Genomic DNA, 25,324 nt, shown 5'->3' with positions numbered 1-25,324 from the left:
CAACTGATTGCAGGTACTTTTTAAAAATCTGACATATTTATTATTCATGATTTGATATATATTTTTTTAAGTAAATAAACATATATTTATTGATCTAAATCAATGTACTGTTGAATAGGAAGATTTAGAGTTTTCTTCTGGAACATCCAGTCATTCATTTATGTAAATGGGGATAACTGAGGAGTGCAGGAGGAGATGATGGTAAGTGATGATGAGGTCAGAGGTCATGAACAATTTTTTTATGTATTTTCCCAGGTTGTTGCCCCACGTCTTTTTAAATCAGTCAGATAAGAAACGAAGTAATATAATATAAATTGGTGATTATTAATTTAAGTAATATCTATTTTGCTTTAATTGTGTGTGTGTGTCCTCAGTGAACTGTATCAGTCTCTGCAGCTGTCGGTTCAGTTTCTGTTCAGGCTGACTGAGGGAGTTTTTTGTACGACTGTTTTTCACTGTGTGAACACATTCTGACTGTTGATGTAGTGGTAACTCTGACAGTAATAAACTGCAGCATCTTCAGCCTGAACTCCACTGATGGTCAGAGTGAAGTCAGAGTTTGATCCACTGCCTGTAAAACGACCTGAAATCCCTGATGCTCTGCTGCTAGCATAGTAAATGAGCAGTTTAGGAGTTTCTCCATCTCTCTGTTGGTACCAGTGTAAACGGTTGGAGCCATGAACACTCTGACTGGTTTTACATGTGATGGTGGCGGAGCCTCCCACAGCAGAGCTCACTGCTCCAGGCTGAGTCACTGTGACCTGACCTCTGGACTCTGAGGATACAGAGACAAAAACATAAAGCAGCTTCATGCTTTTGTCGGCTTCATTTCAGAGGGACGGATGTTCATAGAGGAGAGGAGTTTGATTCTCTGGACTTTACCTGTGAAGCAGCAGCAGAGGAGAGTCCAGATGAGGACGCAGATCAAAGTCATGTTTCTGATGAGGAGGATTTCTGTGGCTTCTGGTGTCATGAAGGTCAGCTGTCAGTCATCCAGTGTTCAACTCTCAGGACTATAAACTCTCCCAGAGCACTGGAGCATGGTGCTGCTGATGCAAAGTGGCTCTCTATGGAAATGCTCTGACTGTCTCCTACAGAGAGTTGTCTTATCAATCAGGATATTGATCAGAAACTTTACAGTGTTTTCCTGAATGTGTTTGTTTTTTTGTTTTATTTTATTTTTAATTTTATTGTCAAAATTAAACTTTTTGTCAATCCTCATAACTTATTATGTTTTTTTTTTCATTGATTAACAATTGTTAATAATCCTGCTCAATATTTCTCTGATGGACTCTACAATGGATCTGGCTGCACGGCAGAATCTTTCAGTGCTTTACCAGTTTATCTGTGCACATGTTGTTAAATATGTCTGTCATTTACATTCATAAATGTATTATTTTATAATGAATTGAAATATCCTGTTTATTGCTGAATGTGTAAAGCACTTTGACATTAACTTTGTATTTCTCAAACATTTAAAAAGTTCAGCAGTTTGTTTGTTTCAGAGTCAGAGAGTCGTGTCGAACAAAACGTAGAACCCAGAAATACTGCAACACTGAGAGAAGCTGAAAAGTGAAAAACACTGGACTATAACACCATCCTTCACCCCTTCCTGTCTCCTTATCAGCATTTATGAACATGTTCAACATGAGCTTTATTGCATTTGTGACAATTTCATCTAATAAAGATATATGCATGATTAAGTACAACATTTTGGGTTAATTAATGAGATTTGTTATCAGCGTCTCTTATTAGTTCATTCATGGGGTCATAATATCTCACCTTCTGTTAAAATGTTTTATAAGACGGCATCAAATGAGTCCATCTTTATTTTCACAAACATAAAAATACTAAATATATAAAAATCTGATGTGAGACATTTGTTGCTCTGTGTTTTCTTCAGTTCCTATTTGAGCAAAAATTCTAGAAAACACAAAAAGTTTTGGTGAGTTTGTTTGTCTCAGAGTCAGAGAGCCGTGTCTCTGTGCAGTCAGAGGTTTTTGTACGGCGGCTCAATGAGTTTGTATCACTGTGGTACACGTTCGGTGGAGGAACCAGACTGACAGTTAACTGTAAGTACATTTTACTCTCCTAATAACCTGAAATTTATAGCTCCTTCTTTATTTTTCATTTCATAACCAGAAAACTGTTCATTTATGAAAAATATATGAATAAATGTAGTTTATATGACTGCAGTAGTTGTTGATGAGTGAGTGAGACGATATATTCGGACACACTCAAAAGTCTTCTCTCTGTTACTCAGGAAATTTTAAGCTTCTGAAAACTGGTGACGACTGAAAATAATTCTTACATGTTACATGAACAGTAATTCGTAAACAAAGTTAACAAGTTGAAGGTTATTCTCAAACGCTTTTGTTATTCTCTCCACACTTAATATCTGTGTGAATGAACATTTCACAGGGACTAATTCTGTGTCATTGATAACAATTTAGTCAAAATTCGGAGCCATGCTGATCTGGGCTGCACTTCTATCTAACAGCATATAAACATTTCAGCAGGAGAAAAGTGATGCATTACTGTATGAGGGATACTGATTCATGTAATTTCTTTACAAAGGTTGTTTCATTATGCAAAATAACAGAAAATACTAAGAGAGAAATGACTGTAAAGGAGGAAAATACTGTTTTTCCACGTAATTTTGCAGTCGCTAAAGTCAGAAGCAGGAGAGGGTAGAAATGATAGATTTATATAAACGTGTCGAAATGATTTGTGAAATGAATGAAAAACTTGTTTTTGATGTAAACAGGTGATACATGACATGAAGGCTGACGATCTGGTTTGAAAATTGCATTTATGATTTTAGATTGTACCACACTGACTGAAATAAAACTGAAAACATCTGAGGAGCAAAAAGCCTTAAACCTTTTTATATTTAGTACTGAAACCTGTCTGTTGCTGTGGTTCAGCAGTGAAGCCCGTCTGTTGCCGTAGTTACCGAGCTCAGAGAAGGAAGTGAGATATTAAAAAGCTGCTGCCTCTCAACATGTATCCTCTCTTTCTCCAGTGGGTCAGGTCCCTCCCACCCTGACAGTGTTGCCCCCCTCCACTGAAGAGCTGCAGCAGGGGAAGGCCACACTTGTATGTCTGGCCAACAAGGGCTTCCCCTCAGACTGGAGTCTGTCCTGGAAGGTGGACGGCAGCAGCAGCATCAGCTGGGAGCAGAAAAGGAGCCCCGGGCTGCTGCAAAAGGACGGCCACTACATCTGGAGCAGCACCCTGAGGCTCCCTGCAGACCAGTGGGAGAAGGTGGGCTCTGTGACCTGTGAGGCCAAACAGGGCTCCCAGACTCCAGTCTTACAGACACTGAGGAGAGACCAGTGTTCCCAGTCCTGATCCCACTCATTGGGACTCAGATATTGAAGTTACTGTTTTTTCTTTCAGTCTTTACTTTTCAACACGGTCTCTGTCTCTTTTCTACAGTAACCATTTCATGTCCTCATCATCTTTTGATACCGTAATTGTTCTCATTGATTTTTATAACTGAGATTTCCTTGATTAAATAAAAAGCCTTTTCATCAAAACAAATGCTTTCGTTTGTGTTTTAATGAAAGAAACAATGACCCCACCAGTTCCATAAAATCCACAGACATACCTAATAAAATATATTAATTTATTTAGATTAAAAAAATACTGAACAACGTGAGAAAGGAATTATGAGCTCATGTCATACAATGTTTGTTTTAATAGAAAAACCCAGAATGGTCATTTAAATTCAGCCATGATAGAAATGACTTAATCCAATGTTCCAACTTTTTGTGAATTTGTAACTCGATGAAAACCTTGTAGTTATCAAGCTGATTGTTCTGTTGAAGAATTTCAATCAAAACATCTTAAATATGATAAAAGAAGCATGTCAGTAGGAGAAACATTTGTGCTGAAATATGTAGATAAAAATCCACACACTGTAGTAACTGTGAGTAAAGCTAAAATGCCTCACAGAAACATGCTACTGTAGGATCCTGAACAGTACATTCTGATTGGTTTACAACATCAGAGTATAATTATCATCAGTGATCTCTATATAAAGGCTGATTCATGTCTTTAGTGTAAACAATCTCACAGAAACATCTAATGTGTTCTTAAACTCTTCCACAGTCCTGGAACAATGTTCTTCACACTCATTTAAGAATCTGTTGGTCGGCTGTTCCCTGATGTGATGATGATCTAATCTCCAGGTCAAAAGGGACAAACGGATTTACCTACAGAGGAAGATTACATGAGAATAAAACAATTACAGCATTTCTTCTGCTCGTGTCACAATGTGACCTTTAAACTGCATCAATAGATATTTGTAAGCAGCCACAATAAAGACTGTAGTGAGCTGATCTGACAACATTCCCTCTGGAAATGCTCTGACTGACTCCAACAGGGAGAATTTAGACAAGTATTTACCCAAAACTTCTTCATACTTAGTTTAATGTGCTGGAAATGTTTGAGGAAGAACTTCTTTAGTTTTTCAGTTTCCTAAAGGAAAAACGTTTTCTCTGTGGAAAAACAAATAAACAAAAGAAGAAAAAAACATGTTGTTTGGAACTATTTTCATGTTTGGTATCTTCTTAAACTTAAGATGTCCCATTGTGTCACACTCTGAACTGGAAACAGTTATTCATACATTTATTTCATCACATCCTGATTATTGTAACTCTTTGTTCGCTTGTCGAAGCAAAAACACCTGTCATGTAGATACAGGAAATACACAAAAATATTCCCTCACATTTAACACATCCAGGTTGGCACCTGTTGAACACACACATAAACAGTGTCACACACTCATGGAGACAGATGCCTTACACACTGGGGCGGCAGCCATTCACAGCACCCAGGGAGCTATACTGTCAGCCCTCCAGCTGTCAGTTGACCAATGTTTTGAACGGTGAGATCCAGAACGGTGAGATCCAGAACGGTGAGATTGGGAATCGTCCTGCCAGCCCTCCGGTTACTGGATGACCCACTCTAACCACTGAGCCACGGCGGCCTGGTTCATCTGCACTGGCTCCCCACCAACTTCAGAGTCCACTTTAAGGCATTCATTTTTACTTTTAGAGCTCTGCATGGACAAGCAGCTGTACGTCAGAGATCATTTACATTCATACATCCCCAGTAGGTCCCTGAGGTCGTGTGATCAGAGCCTGCCGACTGTGCATCATACAGGTGTGGGAACTAAAGGAGACAGAGCTTTTGCAGCAGTGGCCTCCAGACTTTGGAACTCTTTCCCGCTGAGACTGGATAATCTCTTTTAAACAGGAGCTGGAAACTCATCCTTTTAAACTTCCCTTTGGTTAACTATTGCTTCTTCATCTTGAAAGGTGCTTATATAAATAAAGTTTCACTTAACCTATTTAAATGTAAAGAAAGTGTTTTGGGATGAAATGCTCAGAGGAACAGGAACTTCAATTTCTTGTTGATACACTTCACTTCATGTAATGACTTGGTGTTTTAAGTATTAACTGAATGGAGCACCAGCTTCTGTATGAAGACAAATTATTCAGAATCTAACTGAGTTATTACTAAGTTATGTTAAGAAAAAGATATCTGAAAGCTTTAAATCCTCCTTTGTATTGATTTCCAAATATCCAACATAAAATAAATCAGCAGAACAAAGAAAAGGAAAGAGATGCCTAAACCTATGTTGAAATGATCAAGGCTATGAAGTTATTTGACTTTAAATTCTTCATTTTTACTCGGCTGTATTTGGATGCATTCAGTATTTAATTTTTCCAAGAAATGTTTTAAACCTCAAAGGTTTATATAAATGAAAGCATGCTGAGAGATGGTTTATTTACGGAAAAATATGAAAAGTAGTTATGTGCTTCTATTAATAAAGAAAGAGAGTGTGAAAGTTAGGATTCTTTTGTGTGTTTGAGTGTGTGTGTGTCCTCAGTGAACTGTATCAGTCTCTGCAGCTGTCGGTTCAGTTTCTGTTCAGGCTGACTGAGGGAGGTTTTTGTACGACTGTTTTTCACTGTGTGAACGAATACTGACTGCTGATGTAGAATTCCGCCTTACAGTAATAAACTGCAGCATCTTCAGCCTGAACTCCACTGATGGTCAGAGTGAAGTCAGAGTTTGATCCACTGCCTGTAAAACGATCAGGAATTCCTGAAACTTTACGATTCCCATAGTTAATGAGCAATTTAGGAGATTCGCCATCTCTCTGTTGGTACCAAAACAGATCTTCTCCATCATCTACTCTGTGACTGGTTTTACATGTGATGGTGACGGAGCCTCCCACAGCAGAGCTCACTGCTCCAGGCTGAGTCACTGTGACCTGACCTCTGGACTCTGAGGATACAGAGACAAAAACATAAAGCAGCTTCATGCTTTTGTCGGCTTCATTTCAGAGGGACGGATGTTCATAGAGGAGAGGAGTTTGATTCTCTGGACTTTACCTGTGAAGCAGCAGCAGAGGAGAGTCCAGATGAGGACGCAGATCAAAGTCATGTTTCTGATGAGGAGGATTTCTGTGGCTTCTGGTGTCATGAAGGTCAGCTGTCAGTCATCCAGTGTTCAACTCTCAGGACTATAAACTCTCCCAGAGCACTGGAGCATGGTGCTGCTGATGCAAAGTGGCTCTCTATGGAAATGCTCTGACTGACTCCAACAGGGAGTTGGAACTCTCTGATGATGCTGATTATCAAAAGATAGACACACTTGTTTATAAGTGGAGGTTTATATTGCAGTTTTGGAGAGACAAATAGTTACTCATCAAGATGAATTAAATTATATCAGCAGCACAATGTAAGACCTCGTTCAAAGTGACTTAAACAGTTTGTGTTTAACTGGCCTGCCTGCAGTCCAGTTCTGTCTCCTGTCGAAATGATCTGGCTCATGAAAGAGAGAATCAGACAACAGCAAACTGTTGGGCAGTTAAAATTTTGTGTTCAGGATTAATTAACAGAAATATAACACAATGGTAAAAAAGCCTTTTTCATCAAACCGTCTTTGAGTCACCTGCTGACATGAAATTCAGGATTTATTTATATTTTCTAAATAGTTAGATGAAGACACTGAACTTTTCTTCTGAGCACGTTTGAAGTTTTATTTTGCATGTGTTTTTGTACAGGGTAGTGTTTACAAAACACAATGCTGACATCGTATTGTGGCAGGACTGTCTCTACAATGAAGAAGAACATGCATTTTTAACAAGTCGAACAACATTAAACTAAAGAGGAAATATTCTAAAATCTCTGTAATGATCATGTCATACGTTACTTTAAATCCCCTTTAAAATAAAGCATGTGTTCATTTGTTTAAGCAATATTTATGCTCCATATGTAGAATGTTTAATGTGAGTGAGATGCTTTTCTGAACTGGAACTAAAGCAAAACTTACTTTGTAAATATGCCGACATCTGCTATTTTAAATTCCCCGTACAGTTTTAGATATTTCAGATCAAACTGTGTGATGATTCTCTCTGTGCTGATGTGCATCAGAGGTTTCTTAAAGGGAAGTGAAACAATGTGTTCGTCAGTGACTGGTGGAGCAGAACCTGACAGAAACTTCTTAAAGGAGAAAATCAGCTCTGACAGTAGAGATGTCCAAGTGTCTGCTGTTCTATGGACAAGTGTGTGGTTCCTGTTCTCTAAGCTGACTGGTGTCTCCTAGATGATGTCCGTCCCACCCTGACAGTGCTGCCCCCCTCCATTAAAGAGCTGAAGCAGGGAAATGCTACCCTCATGTGTCTGGCCAACAAGGGCTTCCCCTCAGACTGGAGTCTGTCCTGGAAGTTGGACGGCTGCGGTAACACCTGCTGGGAGGAGAGCAGGAGTCTCGGGGTGCAGAAGGACAGCCTCTACAGCTGGAGCAGCACCCTGAGGCTTTCTGTTGACCAGTGGGACAAGATGGACTCTGTGACCTGTGAGGCCACCAAGGTCTCCCAGACTCCAGTCTCAGAGACACTGAGGACAGACCAGTGTTCCCAGTCCTGATCTGGCTCACTGGGACTGGGAAAATATTTTACAGTTATTGCATTCTGTTGCTTTATGTGCATTCTGTAGCTTTTCTGTTTCTTTTTCTGCTATCGGTCTCAATAAACAGTCAATTGTTCTCAAAATCAGATGTTGACTATTTTTCAAATGAACACAAACTGAATACTGAATCCCTTTTTGTCCATTTTCAGATTTGAATAGGTACATATAAAACAATATCTCAACTGTGTTCGGGGTGAAAACACATATTGGCATAGAGTGGGTACAAAGGGAAACTAAAATTCAGTGTGCACTAACTCCAGAAGATATCTACACTTACATAAGAGTTGTGTGATATTTATATTGAAAAAAAAATAAAAATCAATGGATACTATAATTATAAACATTTCTCCTGTTTTTCTCTCCTCTGAAACTCAGACAAAGGTTGAGTACAGACCATCGACAGGAGAAAAAAACCTGAAACAGGGAACTAGAATACGGAAATAAGTCTTCAGTAAGAAGATTGAACATATAATTTTCAGGTACGGCTGGCTAGAGTTACCACGACGGTAAAACACTCGGGTGTCGAAGTGCTGGCCGACACCTCCTCTTATCCTCCTCTGATGAGGGTAGATGATTTGCAGGTGCGAAGGAAAACGCACTTGCAGAGCCTGTGGCCCAACCCTGCTCCTTGGCTCCATCTAGAGGAAAAACTGAGGAACTGACGGAACTGATGCAAACAGATCCCAACAGGAAAATGAAAGAAATATTAAAATATTTCAGATCCCAAAGATTTGATTAAAAACTTGAAGAAAGTCTTCAATCCAGACTTGACATAAGTGTATATTTCTTTGAAGAAATCAGATTCTTTAAGCAAAATATCAGGCTATCATTCAATCAATCTTGAATTTAGAGATCAGTCATCACGGTATAAAGTTAGATCAGAAAACAGATACATACAGCACTGAGAACATAAATAGACTCTAAAGGAAAAAAAGAACTGAGGTGTGACTTTTGTCAGTCACATTCTCAGTTCAAAGGGACTGTGATTTTTTATGAACCCGACCAACAGATGCTCAGAGGCTTTCCCTTCGGTCACATACACCCTCCTGCTTTCTTGTGTTTACTCCACCTATTTGCAGCCAATAATGCCATTTTGTCCCTGCCTGTTGCATGTCTCCTTGCTAATCTCATCATTATTTTCCCCATGAAGCTGCTTCACAGCACCCACTAGATCAGTCATGGGATGATGCCTGAGGCCACAGAGCTCAGATAACCTGATAACCCACAAACTCCAAAGTGGAAGCTTTTATTATGTCAGCACATCATAAATTGTTGTCATGCTGCCTGCAAAACTTATCGATCACAGACCGCACATTAAATGTTCCTACACTCCGGATGTGTGCGCAGATACATTGGACTGCTATGTGCATGGACGTGCATGTTTTTGTCATTTGAATTTCAAAGTTTTTACAAGTCGTGGTGTTTGTGTCCAAGAGATTTTATCAAGTAAAGCTGTGATGATTCCTGAAGTGATGCTGAGGCCCAGGAGCTTAGATTTCTTACTCTGGAAACTTCAAACAGAAATTGGACGTGTTGGCAGAGCCAGAAAACATGGAAGTCAAAGTCAGCAACGATTCATGCAGTTAATATTTGTGAGTAAAAATGAGGCCTTTCAAAGCTTTTGTGAAGCTTCAAATTTGATTCAAAGAGAAATGGAAGACACAATACTTAGTAGGATAGTAATGAACTTTTCATAAAATGGCATTTGAATTGCATATACTATGTATATAATTGTATGTTGTGAGCATATATAGTTTTACATTCACTAGTATATGATTTATTTATCATGAAGTATACTTATATCATTTCAATATTTATAATAACACTCCAAGAAATCTTCTTCACATAATCTTTAATATCTAAAATACCTTATATTATTCAAGGATGTACAGATTTCTGGGAGAACTCATCTTTTACTATGAGGAGTTCTGATCTGTTTCTTCAAACTGATTAAAACTGGAGAAAATTATAGTTAATAGTTGCACTGCAGCCTGAAAGTTCTTCTTGATGCACACATTATTTCATCTTAGAATTCAAAGGATATGAGGCTGCATTAGAGAAAGTCATAAAGAAAAAGCTTAATAATATTTAATATGCTTGTGTGTGTGTTTGTCCTCAGTGAACTGTATCAGTCTCTGCAGCTGTCGGTTCAGTCTCTGTTCAGGCTGACTGAGGGAGGTTTTTGTACGACTGTTTTTCACTGTGTGAACACCCACTGACTGTTGATGTTATGGAGACTCTGACAGTAATAAACTGCAGCATCTTCAGCCTGAACTCCACTGATGGTCAGAGTGAAGTCAGAGTTTGATCCACTGCCTGTAAAACGACCTGGAGTCCCTGATGCTCTGCTGCTAGCATAGTAAATGAGCAGTTTAGGAGTTTCTCCATCTCTTTGTTGGTACCAGGAGAGGTCTGTACCACCATCTACTCTGTGACTGGTTTTACATGAGATGGTGGCGGAGCCTCCCACAGCAGAGCTCACTGCTCCAGGCTGAGTCACTGTGACCTGACCTCTGGACTCTGAGGATACAGAGACAAAAACATAAAGCAGCTTCATGCTTTTGTCGGCTTCATTTCAGAGGGACGGATGTTCATAGAGGAGAGGAGTTTGATTCTCTGGACTTTACCTGTGAAGCAGCAGCAGAGGAGAGTCCAGATGAGGACGCAGATCAAAGTCATGTTTCTGATGAGGAGGATTTCTGTGGCTTCTGGTGTCATGAAGGTCAGCTGTCAGTCATCCAGTGTTCAACTCTCAGGACTATAAACTCTCCCAGAGCACTGGAGCATGGTGCTGCTGATGCAAAGTGGCTCTCTATGGAAATGCTCTGACTGACTCCAACAGGGAGTTGGAACTCTCTGATGATGATTGATATAAATAGATAAATAACGTGTTTATAAGTCAAGTGTAATGGACTAATGGAGTGATGGACCTGTCCAAGGTGTACCCCACCTAACGCCCAATAACAGCTGGGATAGGCTCCAGCCACCTGAGAACCTGGATTGGATAAAGCAGCTATAGAAAATGATGAATGGATTAAAAGATTTGTATCTTTATCTCCCAAATGATTAAAAAGTGTAACGCAGAGGAAAAGGTAAACACAATGATAAACATGCCTTTTTCCTCTTGCTGGAGTGAAACTGAATATTTCTTTATACTTTCTGAATAGTTGGTCAATGAAAATGCTGAAAATCAATAAATTTTTTAATTGTTTCTGTTAAACAAAGGTTCAAACTTATGGGGTTTGTGCTTTTAGGGCCCAGTCAACACACAACGGATACATTTGACCTCATATCAAAAACATCATAATGGAGGAAAATTTTTGCACATGTTTTACAACACATGATGCCAACATATAAGCATGTTTTTATTCACATCTCACCCAAACATTCTACAACACTGAGCAAAGTTGAAAGGTGAAAAGCACTTGGACAATAACGGCGCCCTACACTTCTTCCCACCTCCATAAAAACATTTCTGAACATGTAAAAGATGTGCTGTGTTATATTTGTGGAATTTTCACACGAGACAAAATGTAAGTATGTTAAACTTTATTCAGACAACCATAAGAATATAATGTTCTGGAAGCACTGAAAATATAGTGATGTTACTATAAAGGAGCTGAAAGTAGCCTTTATAGAGAAAACACTTTGCTCTGTGGAAAGATTTCTTGTTCTGGAGTGAGTCTCTTGAGTCTTTAGACACTTTAGCTTTAATCCTGTTTGAAACATCCCCCTCTAGGATTTCATCCTTATTTTGTAGCAGAGAATATAATTTAGGGTTGATAAAATAATGATTCATTTATATAATGACTGAGTTAGGATATGTCTGGTGTTATCAGTGGATCAATAGCTTTAATGTGCTACTGATTCAAAATATTTATCAGTATCAGTTTCTATTTTTATTTGTTAATTAATGTGATCAGAATATCTCACTTCTGACAAAAATATTTAGCAGGACAGCAATGAATAAGTCTTTTTTCATAACTCGAGGCATATTTTTACACTTTTGAGTGATATGTAAAAATATTAATCCACATGTAAAAATCAGATTTGTTGCTCTGTGTTATTTTCAGTTTTAAGACGATAAAGTTTGATGAGAGGAAATTGTTCAGAAATCAAAAAAAGGTTTGGTGAGTTTGTTTGTTTCAGAGTCAGAAAGCCGTGAGCCATGTCTCTGTGCAGTCAGAGGTTTTTGTACGGCGGCTCAATGAGTTTGTATCACTGTGGTACACGTTCGGTGGAGGAACCAGACTGGATGTTGGAAGTAAGTTTATATTGTTTTTATGGAAAAATACAATATTTTATATTTGAGGAATTATTTGAATGTCTTAAACTGAGTAAAATATGTTTATTCATCATTTTAAACTATTTCAGGATTCATAGTCTTACTTATCTTTGTGGAAGTCGTCAGATCAGCTTTGATGATATTTTTCTACGTTTATGTCAAACTGTATTTTAGAAGCTTTAAAGTCCAAAGACTAAATTTGACCAATGAGTGGTTTAAATTTTAAATTCTCTATTAGAATAATGCCATATGTGAAATTTAATTTAAAATAGTTTGCAGTGTTTTATCAAATAATGACTTCGCTCCATCTGAAGAACATTTAATGTTAGAACTGGTCTTCAGAAAATTCTTTTAACTGATGTATATTTTCACTTTTGAGAATGTTGAAGTAAAACTTATAATGTCACATGTGTTTGTTTTACATCCCGTACAGTTTCAGATATTTCTGGTAAAACTATGAGATGATTTTCTGTCTCTGCTGAGAGGTTCCTTAAAGGGAAGTGAAACAATGTGTTAGTCAGTGACTGATGGAGCAGAAATTACATGTGACAGAAACTTCTACAAGTGGAAAGTCAACTCTCTCACACTAAAGGTGTCCAACTGTCTGCTGTTTGATTGACAGTTTTATGGTTGCTGTCCTCTGACCTGACTGGTGTTTCCTAGGTGATACCCGTCCCACCCTGACGGTGTTCCCCCCCTCCACAGAGGGGCTGCAGAAGGGCAAGGCCACCCTCATGTGTCTGGCCAACAAGGGCTTCCCCTCAGACTGGAGTCTGTCCTGGAAGGTGGACGGCAGCAGCAGCAGCTTGGATCAGAGCACGAGCCGCTTTGTGCTGCAGAAGGACGGCCTCTACAGCTGGAGCAGCACCCTGAGGCTCCCTGCAGACCTGTGGGAGAAGGCCAGCTCTGTGACCTGTGAGGCCATCCAGGGCTGCCAGACTCCAGTCTCAGAGACAGTGAGGAGAGGCCAGTGTTCCCAGTCCTGACCTGACTCACTGGGACTCTGATACTGATTCTGTTCTGTTCCTGCTCTCAGTCTTTTTGCTTTAAAAGTCTTACTGATTTCATTTTAAAGGTGTTTCTTGCTTCTGTTCGTTTGAAATAATAAAAACAAATCAAACTTGTATTTTTACTTCTTTTTCATGACATATGAACCTTACAGCACTAAAATATGTTACATAGATTATCTCAGTCCAAAAGGAGACTCTAAATATCACACTACTTTGATAGAGATTGTTATATCTAATTTTCTTTGGTTGTTAGGAAATATCTACAGGGCAGGATTACTGTTCCAGCAACACATCATCAGTCCGGTAAAACAAACCTGTCTCAGCACCATCTAACAGACCAGGATGGAGACTGAGGCCCAAATATAGTCAAACTTTAATTAACATTGACAGTAACAATGACTCTCACTTATATCAGGTCTTGAAACAGATCCATGTCCAACATTTCATGTATGAAGTTTTACTTAAAAAGTATTTTGATGATGATTTCACTTTAAAGTGGGAAATTTACATTTTCATTTTTTAAACTTCTAATGTAGAATGTTTTGATTAAATGAATAAACATTAATCTGATTTTTTTCAGAGCAAATAAGAAAATACATAAAGATTCATATTGAATAGAAGAAGACGGTATCGTCTGGATCTACAGTCAGCAAAATGTTCACACTCCCATTTATATGCTTCAATTAATGTTGATAGCATGTTAAAGAATGAAACATTTAAATAATTCAACAAACTCATGTCATAGATATGCACCTGATTTCATATACTTCTGCATTAAAATTAGACAGTGGATTTATCTCATTAACAACATTTAGTTTGTCTCAGTTTCATCATGAACAGTGATGATATAATAATGGAAAATACACCAAGTATTTTTTCTGCAATGAGATATGGTGTATTAAATAATTTGTTAAGAATGTGAGTTGATGTGATGATTTGTGACAGTATTCTGTTACATAAATATATTTACTCTATTTAAAAGCCTCTGCTGTAGTGCAGCTGTGGATCAGTTCCTCTGCAGCTGACTGAGGTTTTTGTGCGACGTTGTTTCACTGTGTGAACGGGAAGCTGTTATCCTGCTGACAGTAATAAACTCCTGCATCTTCAGACTGAACTCCACTGATGCTCAGAGTGAAGTCAGTTCCAGAATAACTTCCACTGAAACGATCAGAAACTCCAGACCAACGGGAATTAGCATTATAAATTAGGAGTTTAGGAGCTTCTCCAGGTTTTTGAAGGTACCACTGCACATCATGGCTAACACCTGAACTGGCTTTACATTTTAAAGAGACAGTCTGTCCTGGAGAAAAAGACTGAGATCCAGGAGTCTGAGTCAGGATGATTTCTGCTGATGAACCTGGATAAAGAGGACAGAAGTTAGTACAACAAATTCATCTAACTACACAAAAAATCATCAGTTTAAAAACAGAGAATGATGGTAAATGCTGCTCATTTCTCACCCTGAACAAGGAGCCCCAGGGTGGTCAGCAGCAGAGTCAGTGACATCATCATCATTGTGCTGCTGGTGTGTCAGTGTCTCTGAAAGGTCTGGACAGCCACTGATCAACACTGACCTCTTAACATCTGGGAGCAGAGAGGCAGGACACATATGCAAACACACAGAGTCAGTCAGCTGGAGCTGTCCTCTACATGTCAGGATGTTTCCTGCTCTCTGCTGAGATTATTACTCCACATTCTTTTAGTTTTTAACTTAAAATGATCTTTTTCACAATGGTTTGTGTTTTGAGTATTTTGGGTCCTTTCATTCTGACTTCAAAGTTAAACCTGAACATTTGGGATCAAAGCATACAGCCCACTTAGAAGCTGTTCAGAGGGTTTAAGTTAAACACTCTGTAATGATTCTTCATTCATATCATTCATCATGCATCATTCATTATATATGTAGTATAATCTGAATATATATAATTCAGACACAACTCTATATCTCCAAATTCTAAGGAACTTCTTCATCTTACTGAAATCTCCAAAACTTCATCTGATTTAAGAAATTTCAGTTTACAAGGTCAAAATAAACGTGTTTAAATGCATTTTTTGAACATTTGGTTTGTCTTTTAAAGAGAATCTGCCATTGCATGTTCTTCTATTATTATGTAATCTCTTGTTATCAGAAGAATCCCTGCTGTCATATGTTGATGTACTAATCAGGCAATAGATCAATGAAATTCACAGTGAATGCCTTTAACTCTGGTCAGGACACCAGTTTTATAACAACAGGTGGCATTGAAACACTGACTGTTATTTCAGAGTGATAAGACAGTGTTTCTGTTTAACTGTATGACATAAAACACAAAAGTAAAACTACTACCATAAAAACTCTAATGTGAGACATTTCTTGCTCTGTCTGATCTTCAGTTTTTATTTGAACCAAAATTCCACAAAAAGCTAAAAGTTTTGCTGAGTTTGTTTGTCTCAGAGTCAGAGAGCCGTGTCTCTGTGCAGTCAGAGGTTTTTGTACGGCGGCTCAATGAGTTTGTATCACTGTGGTACACGTTCGGTGGAGGAACCAGACTGGAGTTTGGAAGTAAGTTTTTACTGTATTTAATATCAATGACTGTAGTTTTTAAGTGGGCTTTATTCCATTTAATGTTTGACGTTTAGAAAAATATCTTCATAGTTTATTTATCCTCATAGAGCTTGGCTAAGATCAGCTTTGCTAAAATTTGTCAACATTTCAGTGAAAGTCAAGCAAATATTTTAATATTGTGGCAAGACTGTCTCTACAATGAAGAAGAACATGCATTTTTAACAAGTAGAACTACATTAAACTGAAGAGGAAATATTCTAAAATCTCTGTAATGATCATGTCATACGTTACTTTAAATCCCCTTTAAAATAAAGTATGTGTTCATTTGTTTAAGCAATATTTATGCTCCATAGAATGTTTAATGTGAGTGAGATGCTTTTCTGAACTGGAACTAAAGCAAAACTTACTTTGTAAATATGCCGACATCGGCTATTTTAAATTTCCCGTACAGTTTTATATATTTCAGATCAAACTGTGTGATGATTCTCTCTGTGCTGATGTGCATCAGAGGTTTCTTAAAGGGAAGTGAAACAATGTGTTAGTCAGTGACTGGTGGAGCAGAACCTGACAGAAACTTCTTAAAGGAGAAAATCAGCTCTGACAGTAGAGATGTCCAAGTGTCTGCTGTTCTATGGACAAGTGTGTGGTTCCTGTTCTCTAAGCTGACTGGTGTCTCCTAGGTGATGTCCGTCCCACCCTGACAGTGCTGCCCCCCTCCATTAAGGAGCTGAAGCAGGGAAATGCCACCCTCATGTGTCTGGCCAACAAGGGCTTCCCCTCAGACTGGAGTCTGTCCTGGAAGTTGGACGGCTGCGGTAATACCTGCTGGGAGGAGAGCAGGAGTCTCGGGGTGCAGAAGGACGGCCTCTACAGCTGGAGCAGCACCCTGAGGCTTTCTGTTGACCAGTGGGACAAGATGGACTCTGTGACCTGTGAGGCCACCAAGGCCTCCCAGACTCCAGTCTCAGAGACACTGAGGACAGACCAGTGTTCCCAGTCCTGATCTGGCTCACTGGGACTGGGAAAATATTTTACAGTTATTGCATTCTGTTGCTTTATGTGCATTCTGTAGCTTTTCTGTTTCTTTTTCTGCTATCGGTCTCAATAAACAGTCAATTGTTCTCAAAATCAGATGTGGACTATTTTTCAAATGAACACAAACTGAATACTGAATCCGTTTTAGTCCATTTTCGGATTTGAATTGGTACATATAACATTATCTCAACTGTGTTCGGTGTGAAAACACATATATTGGCATAGAGTGGGTACAAAGGGAAACTAAAATTCAGTGTGCACTAACTCCAGAAGATATCTACACTTACATAAGAGTTGTGTGATATTTATATTGAAAAAAAAATAAAAATCAATGGATACTATAATTATAAACATTTCTCCTGTTTTTCTCTCCTCTGAAACTCAGACAAAGGTTGAGTACAGACCATCGACAGGAGAAAAAAACCTGAAACAGGGAACGAGAATATTGAAATAAGTCTTCAGTAAGAAGATTGAACATAGACTTTTCAGGTACGGCTGGCTAGAGTTACCACGACGGTAAAACAGTCGGGTGTCGAAGTGCTGGCCGACACCTCCTCTTATCCTCCTCTGATGAGGGTAGATGATTTGCAGGTGCGAAGGAAAACGCACCTGCAGAGCCTGTGGCCCAACCCTGCTCCTTTGGCGCCATCTAGAGGAAAAACTGAGGAACTGACGGAACTGATGCAAACAGATCCCAACAGGAAAATGAAAGAAATATTAAAATATTTCAGATCCCAAAGATTTGATTAAAACCTTGAATAAAGTCTTTAATCTAGACTTGACATAAGTGTATATTTCTTTGAAGAAAACAGATTCTTTAGGCAAAATATCAGGCTATCATTCAATCAATCTTGAATTTAGAGATCAGTCATCACGGTATAAAGTTAGATCAGAAAACAGAGACATACAGCACTGAGAACATAAATAGACTCTAAAGGAAAAAAAGAACTGAGGTGTGACTTTTGTCAGTCACATTCTCAGTTCAAAGGGACTGTGATTTTTTATGAACCCGACCAACAGATGCTCAGAGGCTCTCCCTTCGGTCACATACACCCTCCTGCTTTCTTGTGTTTATTCCACCTATATTTGCAGCCAATGATGCCATATTTTTCCCCGCCTGTTGCATGTCTCCTTGCTAATCTCATCATTATTTTCCCCATCAAGCTGCTTCACAGCACCCACTAGATCAGTCATGGGATGATGCCTGAGGCCACAGAGCTCAGATAACCTGCTCCACAAACTCCAAAGCTGAAGTTTTCGATATGTCAGCACATCATAAATTGTTGTCATGCTGCCTGCAAAACTTATCGATCACAGACCGCACATTAAATGTTCCTACACTTCTGATGTGTGCGCAGATACATTGGACTGCTATGTGCATGGACGTGCACGTTTTTGTCATTTGAATTTCAAAGTTTTTACAAGTCGTGGCGTTTGTGTCCAAGAGATTTTATCAAGTAAAGCTGTGATGATTCCTGAAGTGATGCTGAGGCCCAGGAGCTTAGATTTCTTACTCTGGAAACTTCAAACAGAAATTGGACGTGTTGGCAGAGCCAGAAAACATGGAAGTCAAGTCAGCAACAATTCATGCAGTTAATGTCTTTTAGTAAAGATGAGGCCTTTCAAAGCTTTTGTGAAGCTTCAAATTTGATTTAAAGAGAAATGGAAGACACAATACTTAGTAGGATAGTAATGAACTTTTCATATTATTGCATTTGATATTGCATATACTATGTATATAACTGTATGTTGTGAGCATAGACATTCACTAGTAGTGTATATGATTTATTTATCATGAAGTATACTTATATAATTTCAATATTTATAATAACACTCCAAGAAATCTTCTTCACATAATCTTTAATATTTAAAATACCTTATATTATTCAAGGATGTACAGATTTCTGGGAGAACTCATCTTTTACTACGTGGAGTTCTGATCTGTTTCTTCAAACTGATTAAAACTGGAGAAAATTATAGTTAATAGTTGCACTGCAGCCTGAAAGTTCTTCTTGATGCACACATTATTTCATCTTAGAATTCAAAGGATATGAGGCTGCATTGGAGAAAGTCATATAGAAAAAGATTGATAAGATTTATTGTGATTCTGTGTGTGTGTCCTCAGTGAACTGTATCAGTCTCTGCAGCTGTCGGTTCAGTTTCTGTTCAGGCTGACTGAGGGAGGTTTTTGTACGACTGTTTTTCACTGTGTGTACACCCACTGACTGTTCACATTGAATTCCCCCATACAGTAATAAACTGCAGCATCTTCAGCCTGAACTCCACTGATGGTCAGAGTGAAGTCAGAGTTTGATCCACTGCCTGTAAAACGACCTGGAATCCCTGATGCTCGAGAGTTGACATTATAAATAAGCATTTTAGGGACCCCTTCACCTTTCTGTTGGTACCAGGATAAATAGTTTCCATTAACATTCTGACTGGTTTTACATGTGATGGTGACGGAGCCTCCCACAGCAGAGCTCACTGCTCCAGGCTGAGTCACTGTGACCTGACCTCTGGACTCTGAGGATACAGAGACAAAAACATAAAGCAGCTTCATGCTTTTGTCGGCTTCATTTCAGAGGGACGGATGTTCATAGAGGAGAGGAGTTTGATTCTCTGGACTTTACCTGTGAAGCAGCAGCAGAGGAGAGTCCAGATGAGGACGCAGATCAAAGTCATGTTTCTGATGAGGAGGATTTCTGTGGCTTCTGGTGTCATGAAGGTCAGCTGTCAGTCATCCAGTGTTCAACTCTCAGGACTATAAACTCTCCCAGAGCACTGGAGCATGGTGCTGCTGATGTAAAGTGGCTCTCTATGGAAATGCTCTGACTGACTCCAACATTTCTTATCATCAAGAAATTGATTAGAAACTGTAAAGGATTTCTTTAAGTGTTTCTGTTCTAATTACTTATTCATTTATTTTTTTGTCAATTTGGAAATAAATAATAAATAATTTAAATTAAATGGTGTTTTTTTTTATTATTTGAAATGTTTCAACAAATTTAAAAATTCATGTGTAAGGATTAACAGCCAATTCATACAAGTATTCACTGAAAACTTCTTTATTCTTATTTTAACATACTTTGACTTTTTGAAAAATATCACGTGGACAGCTTGTTTCATAATAAAAATGTAACAGATTTCATGTGAAAAAATTGTAAAAGCTAAATTAACCAAAAGAAAAAATCTCAAGTCATGTCTTGTATGGAACTTCTTTCTCCTTTAGTATCATTTTTGCTTTCAGTCCTGACTACCGGGAAAAAAAATTGTTGTAATATCACAATTTTCTCATCTTTCCTAATTGTTTGGGAGGCAATGAGTATAACGCAAATATTAAAAAGAAAAAAAAAAAATTATTTTAAAGATATCACGTGTCCACGACGGTATAAATTTGAATTTTATACATGTGAAACTAAACCACGATGACAATCAATAAATTCAATAAAAATATCTATTTCAACATAAGAACTGGCAGTCAGTCTCATACTGAAGCCACGCATCGGTGATCCCCAGAGTCCTAAGGCTCACTGCCATAGGCAGAGGATGCCATGACCACTGGCTTATTGTCAAACCACTTAATGACAGCAAGTTCAGGAGGACTTCGTCTGACCACCATCTCAGATGCCCCTCTTCCTTTCTTTTTGATGGCCTTCTCCCCTGTAATATTGCACTCCTTTGGAATTCTGTTGATCACAAGGGTTCAGATTCCTGACACTCCCTTTGCCATCAGACGGTCCAGGAGGTTGACGGTGGTAAAGAACCTGTCAAAGAACAGGTGGGTTCCTTTGGGAACGGATTGGACCAGATGGAGGACAGCTTGTTCTCCAATGCCCTGTCCCTCTGTGACTCTGAAGGTGGTCTTGCTTTGGTAGGCCACAAAATCTAAGACCATACCAGTTGGTGTGGCAAAGACAAACACTTTCAGTCCAGTTGGGTATGGTTTTCCCCTAACATACTGCCCAACAGGGCAGCGACCAGTAAATGGAATCATTTGCTCATCAGTGGACAAATGTCTTGGCAGACTTAAACATCCTTGCCTCATTTAGTCTCGGAGAGGCCTGACTTTCCACAGGAGATCTTTGCTTTTGTCCTCATCAGACACGTCAAGGTCATTGATAATCTAAATGGAATTTCTTAGTTTGTAGAACTGATTTCTGGTCATGGATTCTGCTACTATTTGAACTCTGGTGTGTGAGGCCCAATACATCTGAATGTTTGGATAACCGAGGCTAACCTTTCTCGATCTTCCTCATCAGACAACTCAAAGTCTGAGTTTACTGGAACGATCTGCAGTAAAATTCTCTCTGCCTCTGTCAGTGAATCCCTTCCATCTTTTTTCAAAATTCCAGAACAAAATGGATAAAATAACCACAAATGTCCACTACAGAGGACATTTTTTAAACGATAAAAGTTTTCAATAAAATATTGTTAAATTATTCTAGAAAGTGATATAAATAGAGATCTACCAGTAAATTAGACTGTCTGAATCTTTCATATCTTGCCAGACTATTTATTATTTAGTAAAATAAATGATCATCAGTCTAAAACGTTGATGAATATAAAGATGATTTAAGTCATGAATCGTAAATGCTAAATAAAATAATACACAGTGTTATTATGTGTTATATGTTCATATATTTTTATTTGATATCAACTCGTAAATTCATCACTGTTTTGTTGAGTAACTTTGTTTGTCTCAGAGTCAGAGAGCCGTGTCTCTGTGCAGTCAGAGGTTTTTGTACGGCGGCTCAATGAGTTTGTATCACTGTGGAACACGTTCGGTGGAGGAACCAGACTGGATGTTGGAAGTAAGTTCAATTAAAGCTGCTTTTAGTTGCTGCTTCTTTTTTTTCTGTTTTGTTGTAGTTTTTTCTCTGTTCTGCATGTTAAGACGAGAAAAAAGGAAATTAATTTTACAAATTTGTACTAAAATATAATCTCATTATTTCAATCTAAATTTTTAAATAACTTGCTACGTTGGTCGAAGGAAAAAAAGTAAAACGTAGTTTTTGGGGTTTAATGATTTATTCTTCAGGGCTTTTTGGTTTAGTTCAGTGTGACAGAGTCAGAGAGCCGTGTCTCTGTGCAGTCAGAGGTTTTTGTACGGCGGCTCAATGAGTTTGTATCACTGTGGTGGACTTTTGGTGGAGGAACCAGACTGGATGTTGGAAGTAAGTTTATATTACATTACAAATTCAACAGGATGTTGTTAATTAGTCTTTAAAATGTCTCATTTCTAATGTTGAAGGATAAAAAAATCTGTCTTTTTCCAATAGTTTCAGTTTTCATATATTTGAGTCTGCTCTTCTGTCATGTAGTTGAAGTGAGACCTGAGTCAAAATGTTAGAACAACGTTCATTTTAGACATAAATTCAAACTGTTTGATGTGAAGGAAAAATGAAGTGTGTTAACTTCTTAGGATAGTTTTCAGGTTTCCAACACTATAACTGTTGTCTCTTTATTCGGTTTGCTTAGAGTTTGAAACCATTTGAAGAATTCTCTGAATTCTGGTTCATGTTTACTTGAAACTTGTTTGATTGTTCTCACTTATTTTTTCTATTATTCAGTTTTCAACTAAATACTGCATGTGTAATGTTAAGAGTGTTGAATACCAGGAAACATGCTTTAGTGATGTTTTAGGACTTCTTTGACATTTCAATAGAAAATGTGTTATTATTCTGTCTTTGCTGACATGCATGAGAGGTTTCTGATAGGGAAGTGAAACAAGGTGTGAAAGACTGTTGGAGCAGAAGAAAACTTGTGACTGAAACTCCTTAAAGGAGAAAATCTTCTTTCTCAGAGTAAAGGTGTTCAAGTGTCTGGTGTTTGACAGCTGTATGGCTTCTGTGCTCTAAGCTGATTGGTGTCTCCTAGGTAACGCCCCGCCCACCCTGACGATGTTAACCCCTTCCAGTGAAGAGCTGAAGAAAGGGAAGGCCACTTTAATGTGTCTGGCCAACAAGGGCTTCCCCTCAGACTGGAGTCTGTCCTGGAAGGTGGACGGCAGCAGCAGCAGCAGCCTGGAGGAGAGCAGGAGCCCCGGGGTGCTGCAGAAGGACGGCCTCTACAGCTGGAGCAGCACCCTGAGGCTCCCTGCAGACCTGTGGGAGAAGGCCAGCTCTGTGACCTGTGAGGCCACCCAGGCCTCCCAGACTCTAGTCTCAGAGACAGTGAGGAGAGACCAGTGTTCCCAGTCCTGACCTGACTCACTGGGACTCTGAGACTGGTTTTAATCTCTTTCAAGTCTCACTGTGTATTCTGTTTTTCTTTCTGTCAATAAATGCATCAACATTAACGATTTTATTTCTGTTGTTGATCTTTCATGTTTCAAATCAATAAAGATTTCTTTAATTATGGCTCCATTCATCAAATGACTTTTTTCTTTGCCATACTGTTTATATAACAGTCAGACCATCAGTCAGAATAAGACTTAAAGCAATAAAACCTTTATTCAGTTTGACTTTTATTTAGACTTTTGTGACTTTGCTTCAGATTTGTTAACATTAACTTTACTGAAGCCTTTTAGTAAAGGACCAACTAGTTTTTTCACACCACTGAAGGAACCTCTCTGTTACTGAAGTGCATTTGGGACCTCATGTAGAAGTCATCAGTAGTGTTCTGTATTATTATGAGGCTTACAGATATCACAAGAATCCCTGCTGTCATATGTTTATATACTGATGAGGACAATAGATCAATGAAATCCACAGGGGAATGGCTTTAACTGCCTTTTTTAACAGCAGTAGATGACAGTGTAACACTGACTGTTCCTTCAGAGTGACATGACACCGTCTCCTTTAAACTGTGTGATGTAAAGGAGGTCGGAGCTGCTGTTAAAAATGATAAGAAAACAAAGAATTGGGTTAAAGAGTGTACCTCATATGTGCTCCTTTGTTTGTGCTCTGTTATAAACTTTGTTTCTTTACATTATAAGATAAAGAAGGTATGTCAAACTTACTCTGAGACTGTTTCTGTACAACAACAGTTTATGTCATTTATGTGCATAATAAATTAAATAGAACAGATGCAGTATTACCAGCTTGATTCTAACAATATTTTATATGGACATTATTACCAGCATTTCTCACGAATACAACTATCTGATCAGCAGTATTTCAGGGATAATTGGCTGTTTTCTTCTACTCATAAGGATCAATGAAAGGACACAACAGTTAATGAATGGACCTGAGAAAAAAAAAAAGTTTATAGCTGGTTTTTCAGACATTTTTGAACGTGTATATATATATATATATATATATATATATATGTGTATATATATGTATGTACACACACACACACACACAAACACACAAATATATATATGTAGGCATCCCCACCCCAGACCCTGAGCTGAGTGGGATTAAACATGTAAAGTAAATGGATGAGTTAATTTTCAACCGTTTGAAGGCACTTTTTAAAAATCCAACATATTTATTATTTTTGATTTGATATATATATTTTAAGCAACTAAACATATGTTTATTGATCTAAATCAAAATACTGTTAAATTGGAAGATGTAGAGTTTTCATCTGGGCCATCAAGTCAAAATTTGGAAAACTGAGGAGTGCATTCATGTTTTCTAACTGGATATTGCTGAGATGGTCATAAGTCATGATGATGATGAGGTCAGAGGTCATGAAATTTTTTTTAATGGATTTTCCCATGTTGTTGCCCCACGTTTTTTAAATCAGTCAGATAAGAAAGGAAATAATACAATATAAATAGATGATTAATAATTTAAGTAATATCTATTTTGCTTTACAGAATTGTGTGTGTGTGTGTCCTCAGTGAACTGTATCAGTCTCTGCAGCTGTCGGTTCAGTTTCTGTTCAGGCTGACTGAGGGAGGTTTTTGTACGACTGTTTTTCACTGTGTGAACACATACTGACTGTTGATGTAGAATTCCCCCATACAGTAATAAACTGCAGCATCTTCAGCCTGAACTCCACTGATGGTCAGAGTGAAGTCAGAGTTTGATCCACTGCCTGTAAAACGACCTGGAATCCCTGATGCTCGAGAGTTGACATTATAAATAAGCATTTTAGGGACCCCTTCACCTTTCTGTTGGTACCAGGATAAATAGTTTCCATTAACATTCTGACTGGTTTTACATGTGATGGTGACGGAGCCTCCCACAGCAGAGCTCACTGCTCCAGGCTGAGTCACTGTGACCTGACCTCTGGACTCTGAGGATACAGAGACAAAAACATAAAGCAGCTTCATGCTTTTGTCGGCTTCATTTCAGAGGGACGGATGTTCATAGAGGAGAGGAGTTTGATTCTCTGGACTTTACCTGTGAAGCAGCAGCAGAGGAGAGTCCAGATGAGGACGCAGATCAAAGTCATGTTTCTGATGAGGAGGATTTCTGTGGCTTCTGGTGTCATGAAGGTCAGCTGTCATTCATCCAGTGTTCAACTCTCAGGACTATAAACTCTCCCAGAGCACTGGAGCATG

The 25,324-nt window shown here is 38.5% G+C and overlaps 6 gene segments (V, D, J or C); 5 read left to right on the top strand and 1 right to left on the bottom strand.

Moving 5' to 3' along the window:
- The first annotated feature begins 198 nt into the window (after positions 1–198).
- On the top strand, positions 199–3,498 carry LOC142367331 (Ig kappa-b4 chain C region-like). The segment is given in 3 exon segments: positions 199–223; positions 1,965–2,072; positions 3,026–3,498. Coding segments are annotated over 3 exon segments (462 nt in total).
- A 1,305-nt stretch (positions 3,499–4,803) lies between these two features.
- Positions 4,804–7,949, top strand: LOC142367330 (immunoglobulin kappa constant-like). The segment is given in 2 exon segments: positions 4,804–4,924; positions 7,627–7,949. Coding segments are annotated over 2 exon segments (444 nt in total).
- Positions 7,950–10,188: 2,239 nt separating this feature from the next.
- LOC142367329 (Ig kappa chain V region 3368-like) lies at positions 10,189–10,670 on the bottom strand. The segment is given in 2 exon segments: positions 10,189–10,511; positions 10,619–10,670. Coding segments are annotated over 2 exon segments (375 nt in total).
- A 383-nt stretch (positions 10,671–11,053) lies between these two features.
- On the top strand, positions 11,054–13,347 carry LOC142367328 (Ig kappa-b4 chain C region-like). The segment is given in 3 exon segments: positions 11,054–11,083; positions 12,141–12,255; positions 12,940–13,347. Coding segments are annotated over 3 exon segments (468 nt in total).
- Positions 13,348–16,364: 3,017 nt separating this feature from the next.
- Positions 16,365–16,834, top strand: LOC142367326 (immunoglobulin kappa constant-like). The segment is given in 2 exon segments: positions 16,365–16,368; positions 16,512–16,834. Coding segments are annotated over 2 exon segments (327 nt in total).
- Positions 16,835–22,761: 5,927 nt separating this feature from the next.
- Positions 22,762–23,118, top strand: LOC142368047 (Ig kappa-b4 chain C region-like). The segment is given in 1 exon segment: positions 22,762–23,118. A coding segment is annotated over 1 exon segment (303 nt).
- Positions 23,119–25,324: the final 2,206 nt, after the last annotated feature.

Source organism: Odontesthes bonariensis, chromosome 18, assembly GCF_027942865.1.
Source record: "Odontesthes bonariensis isolate fOdoBon6 chromosome 18, fOdoBon6.hap1, whole genome shotgun sequence".
Classification (NCBI taxonomy): domain Eukaryota; kingdom Metazoa; phylum Chordata; class Actinopteri; order Atheriniformes; family Atherinopsidae; genus Odontesthes; species Odontesthes bonariensis.
The sequence above is the reverse complement of the archived record's forward strand: the minus strand, read 5'-3'. Positions and strand labels throughout refer to the sequence as shown.